Raw genomic sequence first — 24,476 nt, 5'->3', positions numbered from 1 at the left:
CGGCCCGATAGCCTGGGTCACGGCCCGGGCCCGACCCAGCCCAGTCCACTTGAAATTAAAAATTAATTTTTTTAATTATAAAAATTTTTAAAAATATAAAATGTATTTAATAATACTAAATATATATTTTTAAAACAAAAAAATTTAAATTGCCCAAGCCTAATTTAATCCTTTTGAGAAATGTGTTTTCTTTAATAAACTGGCATTTCTCCCTTCATTAGAACTTGACAAAGTTGAGCAGCACCCAGAAACCAACTTTAGCACCTCCAACCTATTATAAAGCAGATGGACCTGCACTGTTAGCAGAACTCAAGCAAACAGCATGGAGATTTTAGTAATCCAGTACGAAAATATATTCAATTGATTGGATCTTCAATGATTGATGCTCGTGTGATTGTTCACCTCGCATCTTCAATTACAGAATCATATAAAAGAACCGACATTGCGTAGAACGGCATTTACAATGAGACAAGTCAGTCGGCCATATACTGGCAGAATAGAGGCCGTGATTATGCACAAAGAGATTCACGCTTACTGGAATGAAATGACCACCTCGCATCTTCAAGAATATACATGTGCAGTTACGCCTTTTTCACATAATAAAGAACAGTATGCCTCTGGAACCGTGTGACCTGTATAGTTGATCCCTTTTAAGGTATATATGTAAAGTTATAATTCCTGCACGACAAGCTAACCATGAAATCGGTTCTCAGTTCTTCATATGCTACACCAAGTTGCTCCAAACGGGGAGCGGCTCAAGCTGACACGACGTATCTTGTTGACCACTGCAAGTTAAGGATTGAGCATACAAAACACCTGCAAATAATTTCCATGCAGAATTTCACCATGATTCTTTCATCTGCTCGAGGCTGGTCGAACCCTGAATTTGATACAAGAGGTGGCTGACAAGGTACGGTGTCAATGGTCACTCACGTTTGGTGTATTCAAGAAGCATGTGAGGTGACCGATATATTTTCACTAATGTCCAATAGAGTACTTCTTCAACTTCTAGTTCTCCTTCTGCTCTTGCAGCATAAATATTTACGCATATTGCTAACAATCTACATGAGTCGCACAACAAGGTGGGTTAGAATGTTGAAAAATCCTAGATTTCATACTCAAACACGGCAGATAGAAAATGTGTTTTAATTCAAAATGTAAGACAAATGGCTGGATGATGTATAGGAACTGATGCTTCGTACATCATGCTGATGCCCTATCAAAATGTAATTGGGTGCAAATAGACTTTTTTCTTTTTTTCTGGTGTGTGATTGTTGGAGAGAGAGAGAGAGAGAGGAGGGACAGAAAATGCTACCTCCAAAAAGTGATGAAAAAGTTACATGCTACAATAGTTTCACACAATTATTAATCTTATCAATTTCAAAATAAGTTGCATCAGGATTCCACCTGCAATTAGATATCCTACCATCTCTCCGTTAACTCCTATAGATCATGTACCCTTCTGCTTTATGTGCTGGCACCTTATGTTTCATGTGCTAGTAATTGAGAACCGAATACTCATTCACAGAAAGTCTGCTTACCCTTTAGTCCATGAGATAAAACAACCACTCGCTTCAAAAAGCAGAATATCTAACAACAAAATCTAGCTACCTTTTTTTTTATTGAGGCTAGGCTACAGTTAGTAAGGAGACTTCTTTGGAGGTGTCGCTTACTGGGTACATTTTTCCAACAGTTCTCCAAAGATCCCATGCAGAGGGAGGTAACAAGATGTGAGGCAAAGAAAATGCCAAGGTAGGAATTAACTTGCCTGTCACAGGTGGGAAGGTTTTCATAAGGTATCCTCATCCTGAGGTCAGAACATTGCAACCTGATAAACCGACCAACTGCCAGCACGAATGTCAAGTACAGACTCCAGATGCTAAACTTGCTAAGAGTCTCCCCAAGGATTCCCTCTGATCATGCAAAACAATGTGACAAACAAGATAACAAGATTATTAGTCTTTTCTGATTTGATCACTATCAAAAGGTAGGCGAGTACTTATTAATCAGTCTAGAACCAGAATCAGCATAAGAACATACGTGGTGTCTCCTCTGATATGACAATTGCTGAAGGTCCTTTTAAGCCCCTACAAAATTCTTCCATGACTGATGCATTTGCATCATGAAATGACCACCACTGCGTACTTCCATGATTCAAAACAAGATCACCACTAACTGACTCCACCTGTTTAAATGATGGAAAGAGTTTGAATTATCACAAAAACAACTCAAACCAAGAAGTCGTTAACTTTCAACTATCAAGTGGGAAAAATGGCTATGCTCTTACATCTTCTTCAAATAGTCGTACTTCACCAGAACCTGTGACCCTAAAATATCTTGGATATACGTTGTTAATCCTGACACTCTTTGCTGTTCCGTTTAGTAACTTTTTGAGTTTTAAAGGATCTGGAGGATGTTCAACTGGATTTCTGTACTGCACAACCTCCTTGCCTCTTGGCCTGTCCCTAGTCAACACCCATGAGAAGAAAATGTGCATGTCATCCAGTGAATCCATAAATTTCAACTGGACCGGGTGAGGGAGTGACCATACAGAACTGGCATCAGCTTGACAGCAAATCAACTGAATGTCATTAACGTTGTACGTTTCCAGATAACCCTGGCGGTCAAGTTCAAAACCAGATGCCTCGAGCTCTTCCCAAGGAAGCATTTCACAGAGGGTTGTCTGATACAGAGTCAACCTTCCAGCTGTAGTTTTAATATCGACCTGGACACTAGCATCCTTGACAGGGTTGGCTATATTTGTGGGATTCCCACTACTGTACATCTGCATGTAGCAGAAAAATTGCATGTAGTATTAGAGCCCCGTTCAACGAACCAGGTTTCAAGTTAACATAAAATGAGATAAACGAAAAACCATACAAATCAATGGTGTCACTAGCTAGAACATATAAGGTCAATAAAAATTAAAAGGAAACCACTTTTATGCTTTATCAGGCCAGAGAAACATGAATCAATTCATCTCATCAATAGCCTGTGACATAAGTATCAAATATTTCTCGAACCCGTGCAATTACATCGGACTACTAGTGACACTAAAAGAAAGGCAGATAAATCCATCACATCTCGACATGCTGTAACCTTTTACAAACTATAGTTATCGTTACCAACAGATATGATTCTATGTGATCCAGTAATGCAAAAAAGGAAATACAGTGTTGATCACAGGGATCATGATTAGTGCTTGTCTTCTAACACAAAAAGTCGCTTAACCAGTATTTCTGTAGGCAGCATGTTAAATGAGAAACTGAAGTAATAACTAAATCTTGAATAGACTAGCTCAAAAGAGAACACATGAATATAAAAATCAATCCCAAACTGCCAATCTGACGTTTGCTGCAATTTGCTGTCAAAGTAAACCTGACAGCAGCATGAAGAACCTCTTACCAGCATTGGTGCCCATATAACACAGATCAATATGAAGAAGAGGCAAATCCCACTGCAAAATTTTGTCATTTTGGTTTGCTTCTGTCCTTGTTGATGTCTTGCTCTATTCAAATCCGCATCACATTTGACAAGATATAAGCTTGCATAGATATCCTCCAACTACAAGTATGAGTATGTGTAAGATGCAGGCAAACCAATGGAATAGACATTCTTGCAGAAAATGAACAATCTTGAGAAAAGAAATTCTGACCAAGCAAAAATAGCGATGCACAGTTTCATGTCACACCAGATATGACATGCACACTGCATCATAACTCTCTCCATCGTTATGGGAACCCATGCAAACAATGCTCACATTATACAGTATCTTGCTTAACTATTCTTTCCACAAAAGTAGTAAGCACTTTAAACAGAGGATGGAAGTAAGGGTACAGTCAATGCCTTCTTTCCATTCCCAGTTGGCAAAGATCTGCTTATAACTTATTATTTTCAATAAAAAATTCAATAGCTAAAACATGAAACCAGCTTTTTTTCCAAAAATTGCTGAAAATAAACAATTCTTTCAACACAAATGGTTACAACATAAGCTAGTTAAATTTACCAGGTAACTTACCTTTAACCAATCATACATTGTCAGCGATGTAGATGTGCATGACCAGTCAAGCACGCATCGCAATTCATAAAGAAATGGCAAAACACGATAAAGCCGAAATCCGAGATAATTAATATGTGAAACTTTGCTAGTTAAAAATTGCTGATACAAAGCACTTTTATGTGGAATTCCGTATCTGATCTGCAAAGCCTGAAGCACTAAGGAAACTGCTTTTGTGAGATAGATTGCACGAAGTGCCAAACCTCCTCCCTGTTGTCTGGTAAGCTCCAAGTACCAAGCATACTCGGTCACAGAGTATGTAAACAGAACAAGATTGGACAAGTAGAAAATAACTTTTGCCACAGCAAATGAGCAAAGATAGATAATGCGATCAAGAACAATGAGGAAAAACAGAACCTGCAAACAACATACACATTAATGAGTATCAAATGTACAATCACATTTGGTAGGTAAATGCATCTAAAAACAGAAACAACGAAACAAATAACAATCAATCCAAACAAAAGTAATATGTGTACATGTAGACTTTCCTGACCCTCAATAAACAAAATCATGATAATTTAGCTACGGAATAAGATTCTTACCATCAAAACAAATACAAATTCTTTAGGGAATTGATCTTCAAGCTGATATACATCAAGAAACTTGCTGTTGTTTTTAATAGCAGATTGATATAGAACAGCAACGAGAAAAAATGTTGCCATGTCTGCCCCAAAAATGTACGCGTAAAGGTCAATTTCTCTTTTTCCTCCAGCAATGACAGATATTATGGAGTAAGGAAACCCAGACTCCTCAACAAGGCCAATTGCTTGAGCTCTAAGAATTTCAGATGCAACATCTGCAGCTGGAGTAAGTGATGTATGCCAATCACTTGCAGCGCACTCTGTCAAAGGGGAAGCATACATGACTTCAAAAACTGCCAAAACCACATCAGAGCTTTCTGGGCTTCTTTCAATGCTTTGAACACGAACATGACTATAAGAATGGCTGGCACCAAAAGATTTTCTATCACATCTTTCATTATGAGCTGCTTTAAGCAGATTGTTGATTCCCGATTCTATTCTATCAAGTTGTATTTCATATTCAGGTGGCACATCAACTTTCAAAGACAGTTGAACAAAATATGGAGGGGCCTCTGATCCATGTATAAGAGACCTCCAGTAGCTAAAAAAGCTTTGTCTTACTATTTTCAATAGATTCATGACAGGTGATGCAAGATGTTTTAACCATTCCATTAATCCATACTGCAGAAACACCTCATCATGATAAAGGAGTTGCCTACCAAAGTCCTTGAAACCTGAAACTGATGCATAGTCACCATCTTTGGCAGTAATAGAACTTTGTAAGAGGGTTGATATATATACCAGGAAAAGAGGCAGGGTGCTGACAACAAATGACGATGTGATTCTATGAGCAGGAAAGCCCAACCTTGATAAAAGATCAGGATGAAAATTCAGGGCACAATGTTGAATAATTATCTGATACAAATACTGCACCAGTATGTTGACCTCAGTGTAGATTAACATGATAACCCAGAATGCATGACCAGGACCCGGATTCACGCATAGTGCATACAAGAACAACGCTGCAAGGTAAACCATTGACAGCACACTGAAGTTCCAAAGGAATACAAGAATAAAGCAAGAGAAACACACAGCATCATTATTGGCTTGCATTTTGGTCCATATGTATTGGAAGATTTTCCCAATTTGTGTACTGAACAGAACATTTTCACTACTTGAAAGATTTGAAGATGTCCGGTCCAGATGTTCATGTCCGGGAATCCCTGAATGTCTCTGAGCCAGCAATTCACCATATTCCACATCCTCCGCATTTTCATTTGAATGAGACTCATCATTCTCTATATTCAAGAAGCTTACAATATTAGTAACTGCTTGATTTCCAAGGGACTGGACTTGAGAAACACCATCACCTATAAGATGTACAGCAGATATCAAAGGGTTTTCCTTATTGCTGACTTTCTTTTTCTCCCTCAGATTTGAACTATCAATTGTATTTTCATTTTTTTCATCAATTTCAGTGATCTCACAAAAAGAAGAATCACCGAAGCTATATGATGACATCAGTTCTGAAGAATCCAAATCTTGAATGTGATTCCTTCCAGGTGGTATATTATTCTCGGCTTCAGAAATCTTCGACTTGGACGTATAACCAGAACGGTTGAGAGAAATACCATCATGATTCAGTTTTGTTTCCTTGTTTACCTGTTCCTCTTCAGTTGGAGCTTTAGGCACTTTACGCTGATAAAGAAGAGAATGCTTCTGCTGACCAACTTCAACCTCTGGACAAGGGCTGCTGCATTTCCCTGGTGAATTAATACTGTCAAGCTGATTCTGCAGATTGAGCATTTCAGCTTTCATTTTCTCAACCTGTAAATTGCGTTGGCGTTTCTGCTCTTCCAGTTTACGAATATGCTGCAGCTGAGCAGTCCTCCAAGCAGCTTTTTTTGTTTTAGCACGCCATATGGCATCAATTTGTTCAGCCTCAAGATATCGTGACACATAATCAAATTCTCTCAAGCGAAATATGTATGATTGTGCAGATACTAATATGAAGATGATTATCTCAACCAATGCAGAACGAGATGTGATTCTGAATCCATAATCATATTTATAGAATCCAATGACTTCATATATAAAACCTATCGTTTCACATTTTTCAACAACTGTGCCACCAAAAAAGGGAGATTGGTAGGCAAGCGACAGAACAATAACAGCAAAATTGTACATGCGCAAGTACTTGAAAATCTTGTTTTTCTTCTTCAGTATTTCAAGCCTCATACGAAAAAATACCAGAGCAAAACCAAGATATCCAAGATGTAGGATATCATATTCTAGGGTCCCAGTAACAAGTATCAGGCAGAGAACTACATCCAGCAAATGACAATAAGAATAAAGTTTCAGATAGTCAAGAATGGTCCACTCGCTTTTAATTTCAAATGAAAGGTCCCCCCAGACCAAAGGATTGCTCCGATGAGGTACCATTTGAGGATATGCATTTGATTCATTGAAATTTGATAAATGGTCCGCACGAAGCTTAAAAGATGCAAAAATGAAAACCAAGTAGTAGCTTATTAGCATTTTTGGATCATCCACAATGGTTCCTGCACAAAAACAAATTACAAGTCACTTCTTAAGAACAAGTGATGACTCATCTAGGAAGCAAATAAAACACTTTAGATGACAATAATTATATAGAGTATCACCTAGCCAGCAGCTTTTGCAGTAGTCAAAATTTGCATTGAACTTGCTCCAGCAATCATGGCAGCATATTTCTTCCTTGCGAGGTACCACTTGATTCCAAGGCATCAGATGTTTCCAGACGGCAAAATATTCAGTAATTAAAATTGTTGCAAAAAGGACAAAGAATAAAGGCCATAGCTTGTGGACGAGCCGCCGACTTAACAGAATACAAGCAACAAGGCATAAAATGTAGAACAGTGACATGGCATTTAACACGGTAAAGCTTGCAAGCAACAATGCAATCATGTTTATCTCTAAGCCAAACAGATTAAACACATTTTCTGTCCAATAGTTCATAAATATTCTCAATGTTTTCATCTGCATATCAAATCTTGCTTTTCTAAGGACATGTATGGACTTCCTACGCCACTGGTGACTTTCATGGGAACCTCCATTTGCAGATCCACATGAACTTCTTGCTTGATTGTCCAAACCTCCAGCATCAACATGCACAGATCCCGAATCCTGATTTCTTTGTGAGATAAAACATGGCGATAAGCTAAAGCTTGAAGCCCTCTTGTTTGCAGATGCTGGAGAGATGTCAGTTGAATGCAAAGAAACAGAAGTACTAGCTGGAGTGTGTTCACGTAATACAAATAGATGGCAAGGCTCTTCCCATTTTCCAGAATTTTTCAAAGTGCTGGGCATCTTCTCTATCCAGTGAAAAACATTATACTGAAGAGTACATGCAACAATAACAAGTATTTTCCCCCTCAAACCTGCTTCAATTCCCCAAAATCCAGAACTGAATACTTGTAGTCCAAGAAAGACAGACAAATTTGCATACTTCTGACCAGGAAACATTTCTGCATCTCTGCCCCACATCTGGAAAAGGTATTCAAAAGTAACAAGAATGCCTGTATAAACCAAGAAAAACTTGGATGGAATACGAGAAGCTTTAGGTAAAACTGAACAGACAACCAGTGCTAAAAGATAGATGAAACTAAATGCACTTATTGGAGATACAGAAGCATAAAATACTGATACAGATAAGATTTTCTCACTGTGCCAGGCCAGTAACCTTTTGAGGAACCCAAGAACGCCGATTTCATGCAAGTAGCAACTGACAGATTTATCATGATACCTGCTCTGTCTTCTCTCATAACTATAAAGTTGCATTACAATCAGAACAGATAACGATTCCCAGACATTCTCCAACAGTGAGGCTTTGGGGTCATATCCCAGCTGTGTATAAAGATTCACAATCCGTGAAATCCAGAGCTGAAAGCTGGGAAAGACACTTAAGCTGTAAGTGAATACAAAAACCAAGATGGCATATGCCTTTAAAGGTAACCATAGGCGCCTTCTTGTCTTCTCCACAAGTTGTCTGCCAATAATCCAAAATTGAAGAAAGAAAAGGTATCCAAAAGATATATAATTAGGAACCACCAAGTAGACCGTAAGCAAAATAGTCAAGAAGGCAATGTATGTCCCATATGACCGGTATGTTGATAGGAATTTCTCCCCAATCGCACTGAGATATGTTGCCACCCACTTCTCTGATAACAGAACAAGAAAAGACAATGCAAAAACATAAGAAGCATATAACAAATGCTGCAGTAGAAACTTTTTCCTGTAGATGATTCCATATCCAAAAAAACAAGGGAAAAATCATAAGACGAAGGTCCGACAATGACAGTGCAGAAAATTTACTAGGAGATGATTCAACATCAAACTCAGATGCAGCTATACCGTGTGAAAAAGAAAAACTGCGAAACTGACTATCCCTAGCAGTTGGAGACGAATAAACAGAGAGGAGAACTGATTTGCTAAGGCCAGCTTTCAAAATACTGAAGCCAATGGGAGGATGTGAAGTGTGCTGCAGAATATCAGAAAAAGAATATAGCATCTTGAATCCATGGTTCTGAATAGCACAAAAACACAAAAGCACCACAATCTTTAGAAAGTCCAGGGCAGTAACACGATCTAAGAGACCTGCAAAGAGAAGATAAAAGTGGTCTTAGGAAACAGAATTTACATTCGTCAGAAGATTAGAAGATAGGAAATACAAATCTCTCTCTCCCCCCCCCTCCCTTCTCTCCCTTCCACACACACACACACACACACGTCTGTACAAATAAAAATAAATTAATATATACATATATCACGAACAAACAAAACTTTTACTAAAGATGCTTTGAAGCCAAAGATAAACCAAAGCAACAGAAAAAGGGAAGTACCGAGCTGTGATAAGATTTCGGTTATAACAGAACCTTTGTGCTTCAAAGCCTTAGAGATCATGTTGAGATTAAGGATATACAGCAAAGCAAAATGTGCCTCACATAGAAGTATCAAAGATTGTCGAACTTTTCTGCTAATTGAGTGGCTCAAGATATACACTAAGAAGAAGATCACTGAAACAAAGAAAGACATATATAGTTAGCAATTAGCACCGAAAGAAATTTACATGAACTTCAACAACTGTCATGAACATGTATAAGAAACTAGACAAAGTCCTCACAAATAAGACTTATTTACAAATGGCTCCTTGGTCCTGGTTAAGATACCAGTACCTGCAGTCTTATCTGACAGAACTCCACCATTGGTTCTATGAAACATTCCAGACATTCTTTGCATAAACTCCTTTTGGTTTATGAAAAGAAGAGAGTCCATACAAGTGATACAGCTATGCAGAGGCAAGAGATATGGGCCATGAACACAAAGTAAAAGACTAACAACTGTATCAACTGTTTGATAGCATCTTCTTAGGGCAGCACAAAGAATCGAGCAACTGAAGCTAGGCTCAAGCTCAACTCGTATAAGCCAAGTTCAAGATCTAATCATTTATTAAATGAGTGGAGTTTGAGGCAGGATAAACTAATTAAATGAGTCGAGCTGAAGTTGTATACGCGTGACTCATGAAAGCTTGATTAGGCTCATTTAGACTATATATATGTGTGTGTGTGTGTGTGTGTGTGTGTGTGAGAGAGAGGGGGGGAGAATGTATTACACAGTTATAACAGAAAAAGAAAAAAACCTTTACAATGGCCATCCCTTGGGGTCAAGTAAAAGGTTATGGTTTCCAAGCTCACACTGCCCTCCTTTTGAAATATGCACTCATACCCAGCCCAGCTTGAGATTAGCCGAGCTGAATTTGAGTCTTGTTGAGGTCAACCAAGGTCACCCTGTGCTAGTTAGCATATGTTTATGTTTTATAAGTGTTGACTATTTGTTAATCATTCCTACAATCTCACTTTAACATAAATCACGTCATTGTGTGTATGTGTGTGTATATATATAGCTGTTCCACACACCCAAGCTTATCGAAATAGCCCTGTACCATGTGGCACTGCACCAGAACCCATATGACATAGGTTGCAAGTGAAATTTTAGAGTCAAATTAATGGATAAAGTTCCATTTTTGCCCTGAAATGGTGATGTGCTCGGTCCTTTTACTGTTTTACAATGATCATTCTATTTAATAATATGCATGTAAAAAGAGTAAATGGTCAAAATGAGTTACACCATAGATATGACCTCTGGCTTGTCTTGGGCATGATATTATGCAGGCTTAGAAAGAGAGAGGGAGTCTCTGTTACAAGGGAAGATATCATGGCAAAAATAAGTTCATATAAGTCCAAAACTTGCAAAATCTAGGTGATCTCCTTGGTTCTAAGAAAGTTGCAGCATTTTATTTGGCTTTCCAGCTTTTGTTCGGACTTCTGAGCATGAACATGTGAACCATAGATCTTCTAATATAAAATCATAAACTTAGAAGCACCCAAACATTAACACTAACTAGTCGAGTGAAAAAAAAAATTACACAGAAAAGAGAACTAATCACTGAAAACCTATGTCACACGGGTACTCCTCTTAAGGAGGAGTACCCGCACGGTACCGGTACGACACCGGTACCGGTACGGGTACTGTACTGGGTACGCCATTAATGAGGTGTTGACCGAACCGGGTGCGGTCAACGCACCCAAGTCTACCTTCGTTTGTTTTCAGACTCGGTCAAAGTTGACCGAGTCTAAAGTTGTCCGTTTTAAATTTTAACGTTTTTTCATTTTAACGTTTTAAACTATTGTAACGTGAAATTTTTCGAAACCCTATTCCCCCTTTTTCATTTCGTTTGGCTTCATTAATTCATCTCTCACCGACGAAGGCAGCGGCGACCGGCGAAGGCAGGGGCGGCAACCGGTGGCTGTAGGCGACGGAAGGAGGCAGCAGGCAGCGACCGGCGACGGAAGGCAGCGACCGGCGACGGAATTTTTTCATTTTCTGTCGAGCTTCCGAGCCTTCCATCGCCTGCCGAGCTTCGGAGCTTTTGTTTGTGCTTCTGCTTCTTTTATTGATCTCTCATCTCTCCGACCATCACCACCAATCACCAGATTCTCCATCCACAATCTCTCTCTCTCTCTCTCTGTGGCTCACAAGTTTTCCATATTCCATTTTCCTTTCATATTCTAGACAATAGCATGTGGTTGCCGTTTAGAACCCGGCGACCCAAAAGGCGTGTGCCGCGGCAATAATATGTGTTGTCATAAACAACACATTTTTATAGGGTATGAATTTTTTCAACACAAAAAATTATAGTTATTGTTAAGTGATTGACGGAAATGGCTGAACCTAAGCATTTTAATACGTAGTAGCATCAGTTTTCTGGGCACATGACAGATCCCAGCTCTCTCTGTTCTGGTTTCTCCTCCTTTATTCTCTACTGCTGTGACAGATCATTTTACTATGTATTGGTTGGGAGGACTTTATTCATCTTTTGATTAGGGCTTTCGATCGTTGCTTAAGCGGCACTTTGAGAGTCCATTAAGTTTATGAATATGTTATTCTGTTTGTGATTTTATATATATATATATATGTGTGTGTGTATGTGTGTGTGTGTGTGTGTGTGTGTGTGTGTGTGTGTGTGAATGTGTATGTACGGCCATACCCCTGCACCAAAGTTTTTTAAAAATGATTCGTACCCGTACCCGCACCGGCACCCGTACTCGTACCTATGTGACATAGCTGAAAACTATCAATGTAGACTACACCCGAAAAAGAATTTCAAATGCATAGATTGCATCAATCTCCTATCTGGAGAGGGTATCAATCTCCTATCTGGAGAGGGTATCAATCTCCTATGCACAGACAATATCATAAACAAAGAAAAATGTTTCTGAAAGGCAGATATGAGAAACATACTGTAGATGGAATGGATAAATCCCGGCTTCATTGCAAGAAGAAATATCAAAAACAGAGTAATGGCTCGAGAGCACTTGCGCAATCCCCAAGCAATTGTAGCAACAAAAAGCACCTTGGTCTCCTCTTTTTCTGCCATCAAAATAAAGTGTAGGCACTAGATCAGCCCCAAAATCCAAAGGACCAAAAGACAATCAGCAGAAGTTATTGTTCTACAACAAAGTATTGGACAATAATACTCCAGCAAAATCCACCTAACTGCTATAATACTGAGCTGAACAAACCCAAGGCCATATATGCACATGGTATATGGAGTCAAAATTTACTGTAGGAAACAAATATCTTACTCCGAGCAAGGCCAGGTAAGGAGGAATACAAACTAGAAGCCACTTAAAAAGCAAAAAGTGACTAAAAATTTCAGTCAGTTCAGGACAAGACAAAAAAAAGTTCTAAACCTGTCAAAAGCGCTAATTCTGTGGTTGCACAAGATTTCTATAAGATAAAAACAAACATTCCTCACCCTCAACAGTAGCATCACCACTTGAAGCTTGAGTGCCTCCATCAGACAGGTACAGGAAAACTGAGTTGTTGACAAGATTACCCATAGCTACTAGTACCCCAAGGCAAAACTGTGCAAGTAGAAAGAAACCTGGTATAGGATAGTGCCATAGACCAATAGTTTCCCAAATTTCCATATCCTGAATGCAAATCTTAGAAAAATAAGTGGTCACGTAAAAAGCTTGCAAGTGTTTCATTAGATGATGCAAAAAGCAAACATGCAAAATCTCAATTCGCCAAGTACTAGTAAATACCTTTCGTAATTTTCGGTTCAGAAGTGTGAATGCCACATTGAAGACATAGGTACTTGCAGCCCAAAGGAGGATGAAAACGAGGAGCAATCCATTCAGCCGATGCAAACGAAACAATGAAGGGAAGGCATATAATATATAGCCAACATATGCTACCAATCCAAAAGCACATAGACTTGCAAAATTGAAGCTCCAAAAGGAAAGAGCAAGTAATGACACCTGTAATTTTTGTCACTGAAAGTTTTATGGATGAGCCATAATGAAGTTAAAGTAAGTGAAAAGTGAACTATGCATCCATGAGATATAACATAGGGCAGATAAGGATGTGCGACGTTTGACAGAAATGGGACAAAATATACCAAGAGAAGTTGAATACTTGAATATGGGACGTTCCATTTTTCTGATTTAAATGGAAATTGAATACTTGAATATGGAACCTGCCATTTTTCTGATTGAAGAGGAAACTATTCTCTTAGTTATACTTTCTTTAATTAATTAACTTGACTATAGTAACGTATGTGTGCGTGTGTCCAGTCAATTCCACCAATATGGATGGATCGTTCAAGCTGCATGTTTCCAAAAGAAACCACTAAATTCAACGTAGATTGGATTTTGTGAAATCAATGGTTTTAAGTTGACGAAGCCATAAAATTTGGTCTACACAACGGATTTCGGTTATTTTCTTTAAAATATATAATTTTGAACTGTCTGGCTATATCTGTGTGGCCAGAATTGTGAGAATCAGTCAGACAACAGCTTGGCTGCAAAAATTGTAGACAGTAGAATCCATACACATGCAGATCTTATGCCAATCTAATGTGCACCTATTATATGACTATTCTTCTAGAGAAAATACCCGCAGATATCTTTAGATTAGTTAAGCTTAGTTTCTTTGTTCTTTATCTGGTTGTTCTCTACTATCAAGTTTCACTTCAGTGCTCTCAGATTTTGATTTGTCCATTAAGGATAGAATTCTACTTTGCACTTCCATTTTGATGTTCGAAAATGTTTCCTTCTTCATCATCTTAAATTTATTGTGGAAATGAGAACAACAGGCTTCATTCTGCCTGAGGGCATTTTTCATGTTTCAAACTTCAAAGTAACGTGGACAGTTAGAATACATCTTTTTTCTTAACCTTTTTCTATTTCATTTATAAGATTTTCAATTGTGTATTTATTACATAGACATCACAAGCACATAGTTTTCAGATTTGTACTTTTATTCAAATAGCCAAACAAAAGGGTAGACATCACAAGCACATAGTTTTCAGATTTGTACTTTTATTCAAATAGCCAAACAAAAGGCCAAACTCTAAAAGGTTATGTAAGAGAATCAACCTCTACAAGCTTATGTATTTGTATTGCAAAGTAAATGAAACTCATAGTCTTGAGCTCTTCTTTACACATGCATCCGTTGTACCAGCACTAGGTTGACAATAAGCTACTACTTGATTTCTTTTTCACGAGAATAACAGGTTGTGTTCAGTAACCATCTCATTCTGTGGAACCTCAGAACTTCACTAGTAAATGTAAAATCAGGAAGTAAGAAAAAGGAACACTAGCATTTGCTTACCGGAAAGCCATAAGTGAAGAAATTGATACTGAAATTTCGGAAGATCGAACCCCTTAGGAATACATTGGTGTGCTTCACACCAGATCTGATTGAAAAACCAAGACAAGAAATGAAATGAATATTTAAGAAGAGAGACTGTCATCACAAATGAAAGAAGGACAAGGAAAAACAATAGGAGAATCAGATTGGTGTCACTGAATCAACTTAAGAATTGCTTATGATGTGCCCTAAGCCTGATAAGAGCAAAGGAGATTAAATGGTGCAGGTTCATGTTCTCGAAAAGGAGAAGAAAGGAAAATGCTCCAAAGTATTCATTTGCTATTATTGATGGAGATCAAAAGTTATTCCATGACGTGTACAAACCCCAAAAGATACTCACATTGAAGCAAATAAACCGCCTAGGACCACAAATTAGTGCTCAAATCTATGAAACACTACTGAAACACCAAGAAACTTGGATCAAGAATTTATTTTAGGTTTGCTAGGATGCAAAGTACTAGAAGTACAAATGATGGAAAGAAATACAATAGGATAATTTTTAGGAGATGCACTAGTGAATAATTCATATCTTTTAACAAAGAAACTGTTCTAGAGTCTTGAACGAAACAAGCAACATGCATCAATTTTCTGACAAAATTACCTCGATTGTTTGATAAAAAATGAATGCCTTGATGGTAGAAGCTGTTCACTCAAGCTGCTTTCTTGCATTGACATTATGAAGTCCATTTCTTCTAGGTCTTGTTTAGCACTTGAAAGCTGTAGATTATACATAAAGGCTTGAGACCATGCAAAGAAGCCTCTTCAATTATCTAAAGAAGATATTTTTTTGAGTAATCAACTGCAGTACCATTTACAACAGAAACTTTAACTATTGGTTCAAATGCTGTGTGTGTCTGTTTTCTATTTCAGCCTTCTAGTATGTCCTAGCCCATATATTTGTATGTTTCTTTCATGGCTAAGAATACCACAAGAAATTAAGTTTTAAAGAATCCTCACGAAAGTAACTTATTAAATTTTACAATATTTTAACACAATATTATCAAGATCAAAAGCATCATACCACGGTTCCTGCAATAACAAAAGCAATCTAATCTAGTATTTTCCATGCCTGCAACTTTCTCATTTTCTGAATAGTTCCTCCAGCCCATATAAATACAAGTCTAAGTCCTGAAAAATACTATGTAGCTGCCATCCTTTTTAGAAAAGGAACCATATAATAACGAGCTGCCACTCTCAAACTTGAAGGTTGTTGTCTAGTACAACTAAATTGCAACTCCCAAAGGTTTCTTATAGCATCCAAATAATCCAGGCTAGCTCAACCTATTGCTGTTAAAATCTGCAACTCAAGTGCAACACATACCATGAAATAGAACAAGAGAAGTGAAATTCCAGACAAAATTTCAAGCCACTCTGAACTTGCAGATGCTTTATAAAACCCAAGGAAATCAGCCAACACTTGGGCTATCTTCGGTAACTGAATGGGAAGCTGGAATATGTAAAGCATTACGATGTTGAAAGCAGAATAAAGCAGCAGAGGCCTCCACCACCTTATACAACAGAATGACTAAGTTAGGCATCAATACAATAATCAGAAATAGAAGAATGAATAATAAATGGAGTATTACCAGAAAAGGCCCAAAAAGTTGCTGGAAAGTGACCAGTGAACAAGACCAATACAGCTACACAAGAAGAATGGAAGAGAAACCCAAGAGGGACGAGTAATGCCAACAACTAACTGGACAGGAGGCAATAATAGGCAGCAAGTGATCCTAAGGCGAGAACCTGCATTGACATATAGTAGGAATAAAACCAGATGGAATGTACAAAAAAATTAGAGATTCAACACAAACATGCGGCAATGGCACAAATGTCCCACATAGGGAAGCTAAGAGCATTCTTGCATTCTGATTCCACTTCATGTGGAAATGATAAAATTCAATAGCATCAAATTTGCAGTATAACTTGACCTTGAGAAGAAAAAAAAAAGAACAAAATTTGAGCATTTATAGATAACAAAAATGAGGAGAAATAAAACTTTAAAGTAAAGCAAATTATTTACCATAATCCAACTAGAAATGCTAATTTTTCATTGGCAAAAGAAGACTCTCTAAACTCTTTCAAAATTATTATCTACCAGAATCATTCGTACCAATAAACTTGCACTGGAAATCAGATATTTGTTTTCTCTATGTGAATTTACTCCATTTGTGCAGATGTCTCAGCTGCTTATTATTGGTGGAATAATTTTGATCCATTGATAGAAAGTTGATTAAGGTATGACTGAAGCAAGGACTCCACTCCATGGAGACATTATAATATATTTTCTAATTTATTTTTAAGCAGCCAATAGAAGTTCTTCGCCAGCTACACGTTACCTGAATCATTTTAAATCAGGGTAAAAAGGGTCTGCCTTCCAAGCTACTTATAAATATGGACAGCATCAATTATGTAAGTTTCTCTCAACTTTAGATGTTTGTAACAAATCCCTATAGAAGACTTGCAACATGGAAAATGCATCTACAGCTACTATTTGAATGGAAAAAAAAACTAACACTCATAACACAGTTTTCCTTCGTGAAGTTTTTTGTCATTTACACAGGAACTTTTCTAATAAGGTGGAACTTTTGCCCTCAATTCATATGTAAATAAAATGTAACCAATGGATAGACCAGTTGGGCTCCCAAGATAAAGTTAAATGTTATAAACATAGGTATTTGGGCCTTGGAACTTGTTTTCCAAACCAGAGAAATAAATTTTGCTAGTAATTTTTTATCAAATGCCAAATCCTGATAAAGGGTCTGCAAAAGATTTCTCTTATTCCACCGATTTAACTTTTAATATATTTTTTTAGTTCACACCAGGCACAGATTTCATAAGAATTAGAGAGAAAAGGGACAGACTAGAGCACATACCAATAGATTGCATAAATAAATTACTTCCCCAACAACATGACCCTTCCAGAATTTCATAACCAAACCTAATTCTGCGAACTTCAAAAAAAGAAATTGCAGCGACCACAAGCTGTATAACCAAGAAGTAAACAATAGTTCCAGGAGATTTTGTGGGTTCAAGCCTGAAAAAAAAAAAGGATTAATAAAAAAACATTTAAGATCGACTGAAGAGAAACTGCAAAAAGCCACTAATGACAAAATATGATTTAGATAACAACAACAGGACCATGCAGGATAACATGCAAAATATAAGAAACGAAAGAAAGAATTCATATCAAAGACTCCTCAATGTTCAAATGGCCAATTAACAAAACCTCATGATGAGTTCTTAGCCTAGTTTGCAGCGTCTATGCTAACTAAGCTAATGATTAGACGTTCATTCTTTGTGGGGAATGAAACAATAAAATGTACTTTTAAAAATAAAACTAAAAATTCAGAGGAGAAATTGCATTATTTGATCATTACAAGTGAAAAATGAACATGGAAACAGTTTAAAACTTTGAAATTATAAATGATCTCTGTGTAACAAGTCTATACGGCAACTAGACTGAGCTAACAAATAAATGTACATTAAACAACCAGGACAAAAGAATTCTTAAATGGAGGCATCATATTCTTTCATCGTTAAGAGCAATGTTGTAAAAGGTGTACATCACATATCTAAAAAACATTTCATCTGGATTATGAATCATGCATACCCGGTCAACCAACAACGCGTATCGGTCAGGGCCGACCTATACGCCGTCTCGTAACGTATCGCAAACATAGCGTAGTGTATCGTAAAATTAATTTTTTAATTTAAAAATATTAAAAAATCATAAAAAATAGAGAAAAATCATAAAAAACTGAAAAAATAAACAACAAATCAGAAATCAAGAAAAATGTATTCAAATATAAAAAAGATCATAAGGAACATTCATGTGTATCAACTATCAACAACACATTCAAAAATAAAAATCAGAGATTCAAAATAACATAATAAGCACCCATCACAATTTTAAACTTGAAAAGTTTATAGAATCTTAGGACTTACAGTCTTAGGACTTGGAGTGTTAGGACTTAGATTACATCACAATTTCATAAGTTCAAAACATGTGGTTATCATCTTTCATGATTCAACAATAATATCTACCAAATCGATGAATCCTCAGTTACTTTTATGAAAATAGGCAAAATCTCTCCCTCCCACGTCTCTTGGAGCCTTTAAACACAAGAATAGAGAAAGGGAGAAGTGTTTAAACTTTAAAACATAACGAATTTTGTATTTTTCCCCGTATTGTATGATACGGGCGATATGCTTACGATACACGAGCGTATCGTGTATCGTAAGCGTGCCGTATAGGTTTTCTAAACCTATACGATACATATCGTATGATACACATGCATAACGTATGATGTGGATAACATTGGTTAAGAGTGCAAGCCAAAACAGTTCTTAGAAAGTGATAAGAACATCCCTTTATCTAGAAGCCTACATGGTACCTAAACTAAAGAAAATGCATTCATGTACGTATACAAATTTACACATGAATGTGCTGGTCCATGAATCTTTAGTTAGGTGCAAATGTAGGCCCCACCAAATTTGTTCTCCCAAAGGTGCTTTAGTAGTAAGTTATGTGTTTCATATGTTATATTTAGCAGCAGACATGTATAGATTGGTTATCTTAGAGACCCACATTCTTTAAGAGTGAAAAATCAACAGTTGATAGTGCACTAAAAGCTGATGTTAAAAAGACCAACCTTTTCTTTTAAGCTAAATGAACCTGGACTCCAAAGTATATCCCATGGCAAATAACAATAAGAAACACATCTATAGGTTCAGGCTGCACTAAAAAAATCAGCAGTTAAACTTTTTGACAATCTCAAAAATGGGACCTAACCAAAGGGACTCAACGTGTTTCCCTATGTGGGTGTGTGTTGGTACAAAAATGTACTGGAATAACTGCATGTCTCTTGCCTCCTTTCACAAATTTGATCCTGAAGCTAGCAATCAATTTGTGTTTCCAGTGAAGATTCAATTATTTGGGGCTTCAGTATTCAAGAAAAATATATATCAAGGTAATTGATTTTTAAGCCTAATAAGTTATAAATACCAATTAACGGATAACTCCAATTTTGATGCTTAAAAATCAATCTCTAAACTCACATCCATGTGGCTACTTCCAACAAAAAGAAGAGAAGCTCCTCAGACCTTAGTATGTATGTAAATATGCATATTCCAGTTACCTTATGCATATGAATGCAGACATACATAAGTACATATATAAATCTGCAGTACACATACATTGTATAATACACATTAAAACAACCAAATAAAACCCCAGACTCATCAAAGAAATCAGAAGCATATCTGTCATGTTACATTGATGACAAAAGTAGCATAACCTCTGATGAACCCTCAATAAATAGAAAAACATTCTACTTTGAAGTGCATATTGTTAGTATTTCTTAAAATTATGAATAACAACTCAAGAATTTTCTTGCAAGCTAGCTTGATAATAAAAGAAGCTATTTACGTAAACTTCATAGAAGCATGAACTGTGAACTTTTCTTAATGAACAAAGGAGGAATGGTGGCATTGAAAAAATTAAAGATTTTCTTGTCACAACGGAGTCATGAGACAGGAAAACAATCAGGCTTCAACCAACACAAGTGACTTAGTTAGTTAGTTGTCTAAAAGCCAAAGGATAATGAATAAGTGAAACAAGAAAAAGCAAAGGCATGACTGTTACCTAACAAATCCAATAAGCTTTGCCCACCAACTATATGCTAAACTCCACTCTTTCCCCATAATCAGCCAAATTCCATAAAACATAGTTTCCGATAGAACAGTAACTGCTGAGAAAATGAACAAAACTAGCAGCACAAGAGACCTCAGCCGGGAATGAATTCCTGTTAAACAAAGAAAAAAAAAACAATGTTGTCATGAAAGAAATAATGACATTCAACAACCTAAGAATCAAAGAAAAGGAAAGCCTGGGAAGGCATTCATCAGGAAGGGCTTAACCTATACCCTTCATTCAAAATTCAAGCATGTGCAATCAGATCGATTTTGGGCAATTTATAAGGAAAATATAATAGTGTGCATTGCGAACCTCTTCTTGGACCAACATACTGTATGATGAGAAAAGCCAACAAATTGATGAAAGAAATCAAGCTCCAGTTAAGCAATGAACCTGCACACAGAAAACAATGTCACAATACTCCAAATTAGCAGGAGATATCCACAGATTCACTGATTCAGACATAAATGGCAGAAATCAGTTCTGACACAGCCAAAAGATGTTATGGACAAATTACTTCATTTTCCAGCCTACATTGAAGGAAAATATGAACATGTTGCACAATTATAATTGAGTTATCCCTACATGCACAGATTGGATCCCTGAAAAGGTAGACATTGTGAATGCATCCCTTCCACAGAACATGCTGACATAATTATTATACAGTTATCTTCACGCACACCGAAACACAGTTATCCCCACATGCACACATCAGATCCTGAAAGTGGGAAGACATACTGAATAAAGCTCCCCTAATATTGTGTCACTCCCACTGCTATAACCACAACACATAAAATTAAACAAACAAATGAGAAATGGCCCTAGACCAATCTGAGTATTATGAATTACACTTTAAAAACTAATCTTCATGATAACCTAAAACCAGTCACACCATTGCTTCACTAGAGTGCAACGGTTAACACATTGAAGAATTTTGATCTAAATTAGCGGCTTTTTCAAACCAAATACATATTTCAAACACAACATATAAACAACAAGATGTTAACAAGCATTGGAGATTACTTGCTTATAATCAGAATTTACTTCCTCAGAAGCAAGCATCCACAGTTTCAATATCGCTAACCATCATCAAGATAAACAACGTAAAATTCCAAGCATGCAATCAATGTATTCTTCCATGTATACTTCATAAACTGGCTAAGTTACAAGAAGAGATTAATGCATAAAACAAAATTCTGCAAAAGTACCAATTATGAAACATGGTTAGCACGAAAATCAATGGGTTCATGTCCAATGACAGTTTCCACATGACCTGAAAATCATGTGTAAAGCTGCTAAATTTAATTCCTTAAAATCATCGGCTAACATATCCATGACGCAAAAAAAAACTAATGGCTCATACCGAATGGTTAGCGAGACAAGTACCTATAAGGAGCAACAAAGGCAAGAGAAAACCAAGTGAGAAATCCGCCATGCTTTTCTATCTTCCAAAGGCCCACCGCTCAACAATCGAGTGTCACCATTCCAGGATGATCCTTCTCTTTATCTTCCACAACAATACAATCAGCATCATGAAACCCACCAGAATCTTCGTGGGTAGACCAGAGACTGAATCAAAACCATGAGTTATGGATGCCTAAAAGCAAAAACAAGGTACAGACTTATTCTAGACTCAAACACGTTCAAAATGCTTAATTAATTTGTCACTGATACTTGTTTTAGTGGAATTTAACAAAAACCATGTCAAAATATTGGTAGTAAGTCTTCATAAAGAAGGACACATGTAGTCAGCTCCATCTGTTAAATCTCCACATCAAGTCCTGTAAATGCCCTAAAAGAATTTATGATGCTTTTGCATGTCTCAGTCATATATAAAAGACTCCAAAATTTTCAAACAAAAGATTAATACAAAGTGTTGCATATGAAACCAAATAAAATTCCTCTTACATCTTTGGACTATCTTTCCTGCAGTCCTGAAAGGACATAAAATGAAAGGCCTGGTCTCATCTAAAACCATACCTGCCAACTAGTATTTTGTTATGTCTATTGATATATCAATAGTTATGGAGTCAAAAAATTGCACCTAAGAATAACCTAGGCTCCTAGATTAATTCTAACATCAACATGCCGGATGGCACCTAAAAGTTAACGTCACCAAAAGGCTCCATAACTGAATCTGCAGTTCCCAAATCGAAAAAAGCAATCAGCACGGCAGTTCAGTTCGATTGAGAAAATACTAGGTATCACAAAGGGAATACCCTTTTTCATTCTATACCTATGTATCAGAATAAGCATACATCCTTTTTTTCAATAGATAGAATTGGCATATGCCTAACATAAGATCTTCACAATCTTAAACATGGGAAGAATGGTACTGGTAGGAAGGGGATAAACAACGGTCACCGTTGACATTCTTCTTCAATTAAGTTTGATTGACTATCTTAATTAAACTTTATTCCCCGGTAAGGTATGGAGATGGCATCCTATCCTAATGTCGGAAGCGTTTTTACGAACTTTGTCAATATGTCTCATGTTTTCTTTTTCTTCAATGGCCTATAGGACCACAATCTTGATGCGTGGAACGAACTCACAAGAGAACGAATCGAAAAACAAAAAATTGAAGATAAATAAAAGCAAATAAAAAAACTCCAGAATTAGTGAAACCTCGTCATGAGAAGAAGAAGAGGAAATGATCATTTTTTTCATTACTGGGGAAAAACGAAGCTACATAACAGGCGTCAATGAACCGAAATTTTATCAGAATAACAATCTCATATATGCTCCAGAAATGTCATTAAGAACAAACACCCAAGTTAAAAAAACAAAAAAAAAACGATGAAAAAGGCATCAAATCCTGAATTTCCAACCACCTAAATGGCACCCTTCTCATCCAAATTTCCAAAAAAAAAAAGTACTTGAACATTTCTTCTATGATCTCCTTCGCTTAAAACTCCAAAAAGGCTTGGGGAATAGGAAGAAAACAACAGCACCAAGATGACGACAATCTTCATATTACCAAGAACGGGGAAAATACCACGAACAAATATTTTACAGCAATGACACCCGAAGGAAACAATTCACAACTTGTGAATAAAGGGAAACCGTACCTTGGCCTTCTCGGAGCTCTGTTGCTGACGAGCTTCTTTCCCCATTGACGAAACGATAACTAGAGAATAGGAGGCGTTCGACGCCCTGTAGAATTTGAAATTCAAACCGCCATTTGATTCCCCATAAAAACTTTTACAGGAAATTTTCCATGACAACCATTTCGGCTGATTATTTGATCCACGAAACCTTTCCACCTTTTATTTTCCCGTGCGCATGCCGGGATAATCGTCTAGAAAAAATGAGGTCTCTACGGAAAAGATCGGAATGGCGCACGATGAACGGGGGGAGGACGACAGTGGCAGTTGACGACGATGGAGAAGAAGCGGAGGGTGGTGGTGGAGAAGGGCGAAGCGCGGTGGCGGAGAACAGGGCAAACTAGAAACTCATGCGGGCCCCAGCTGGCAATAAAGCTTGTCTGACAATCTAGCGGTGTAAAATATGTTCGATTCAAAGAAAACTTGCACGTCACTCTTTTTATTTACGTTTAATACGATGGAAGCCTGTAAAAAATAAATCAGATAAACAAGACTTATCCGCTTACTGGTTCTTAATGGGAAACAAATTCTGTTTTGAAAGTGAGGAAGATAGTTGTAAAGGGAAAAACCAAGTTCATTATTTAATATTTTGTATTAAAGTAAGAGCTCTCCACTTTTTTATAAAAATACTTTTCTTAAAGTTTTAACATAATTTTCAAATATTAAAACGACCAATAAATCTTATAGAGGATGAAATGATTGCAACAATGCTTGATAGTAATAACACATGAATAACCATTTGCAAATTTACGAATATTGATAGGAATCCACGTGATGGCCAACAATTGAATAACTCATTTGCAAACATTGATGGGAATCCAATACTATAACCAATTTGA

The 24,476-nt window shown here is 37.0% G+C and overlaps 1 protein-coding gene across 3 annotated transcripts; it reads right to left on the bottom strand.

The window, feature by feature from the left end:
• Positions 1–335: 335 nt before the first annotated feature.
• LOC116264887 (piezo-type mechanosensitive ion channel homolog) lies at positions 336–24,004 on the bottom strand. 3 transcript variants are annotated; one of them, XM_031645330.2, is made up of 22 exons: positions 23,602–24,004; positions 21,920–22,130; positions 20,846–20,926; positions 20,483–20,642; positions 17,712–17,872; positions 16,425–16,581; positions 16,160–16,346; positions 15,440–15,555; positions 14,800–14,884; positions 13,230–13,445; positions 12,938–13,115; positions 12,421–12,549; positions 9,462–9,635; positions 8,974–9,216; positions 7,245–8,780; positions 4,603–7,142; positions 4,019–4,414; positions 3,406–3,564; positions 2,288–2,785; positions 2,041–2,185; positions 1,769–1,913; positions 336–1,061 (listed from the first exon to the last, which is right to left on the bottom strand). In XM_031645330.2, the coding sequence occupies exons 2-22, from the start codon at positions 21,966–21,968 to the stop codon at positions 926–928; spliced, it is 7,491 nt and encodes a 2,496-aa protein (XP_031501190.1). In that variant the 5' UTR covers positions 21,969–22,130; positions 23,602–24,004; the 3' UTR covers positions 336–925. The 3 variants fall into 3 exon arrangements, with proteins under 3 accessions (XP_031501190.1, XP_031501189.1, XP_031501191.1); XM_031645329.2 differs by having other exon boundaries at positions 21,920–22,102; XM_031645331.2 differs by having other exon boundaries at positions 21,920–22,082.
• Between the last annotated feature and the right edge of the window lie 472 nt (positions 24,005–24,476).

This window comes from Nymphaea colorata, chromosome 11 (assembly GCF_008831285.2).
Source record: "Nymphaea colorata isolate Beijing-Zhang1983 chromosome 11, ASM883128v2, whole genome shotgun sequence".
In the NCBI taxonomy this organism is placed as follows: domain Eukaryota; kingdom Viridiplantae; phylum Streptophyta; class Magnoliopsida; order Nymphaeales; family Nymphaeaceae; genus Nymphaea; species Nymphaea colorata.
Note: the sequence above shows the minus strand (reverse complement) of the source record. Positions and strands in the feature narration are given on the sequence as shown.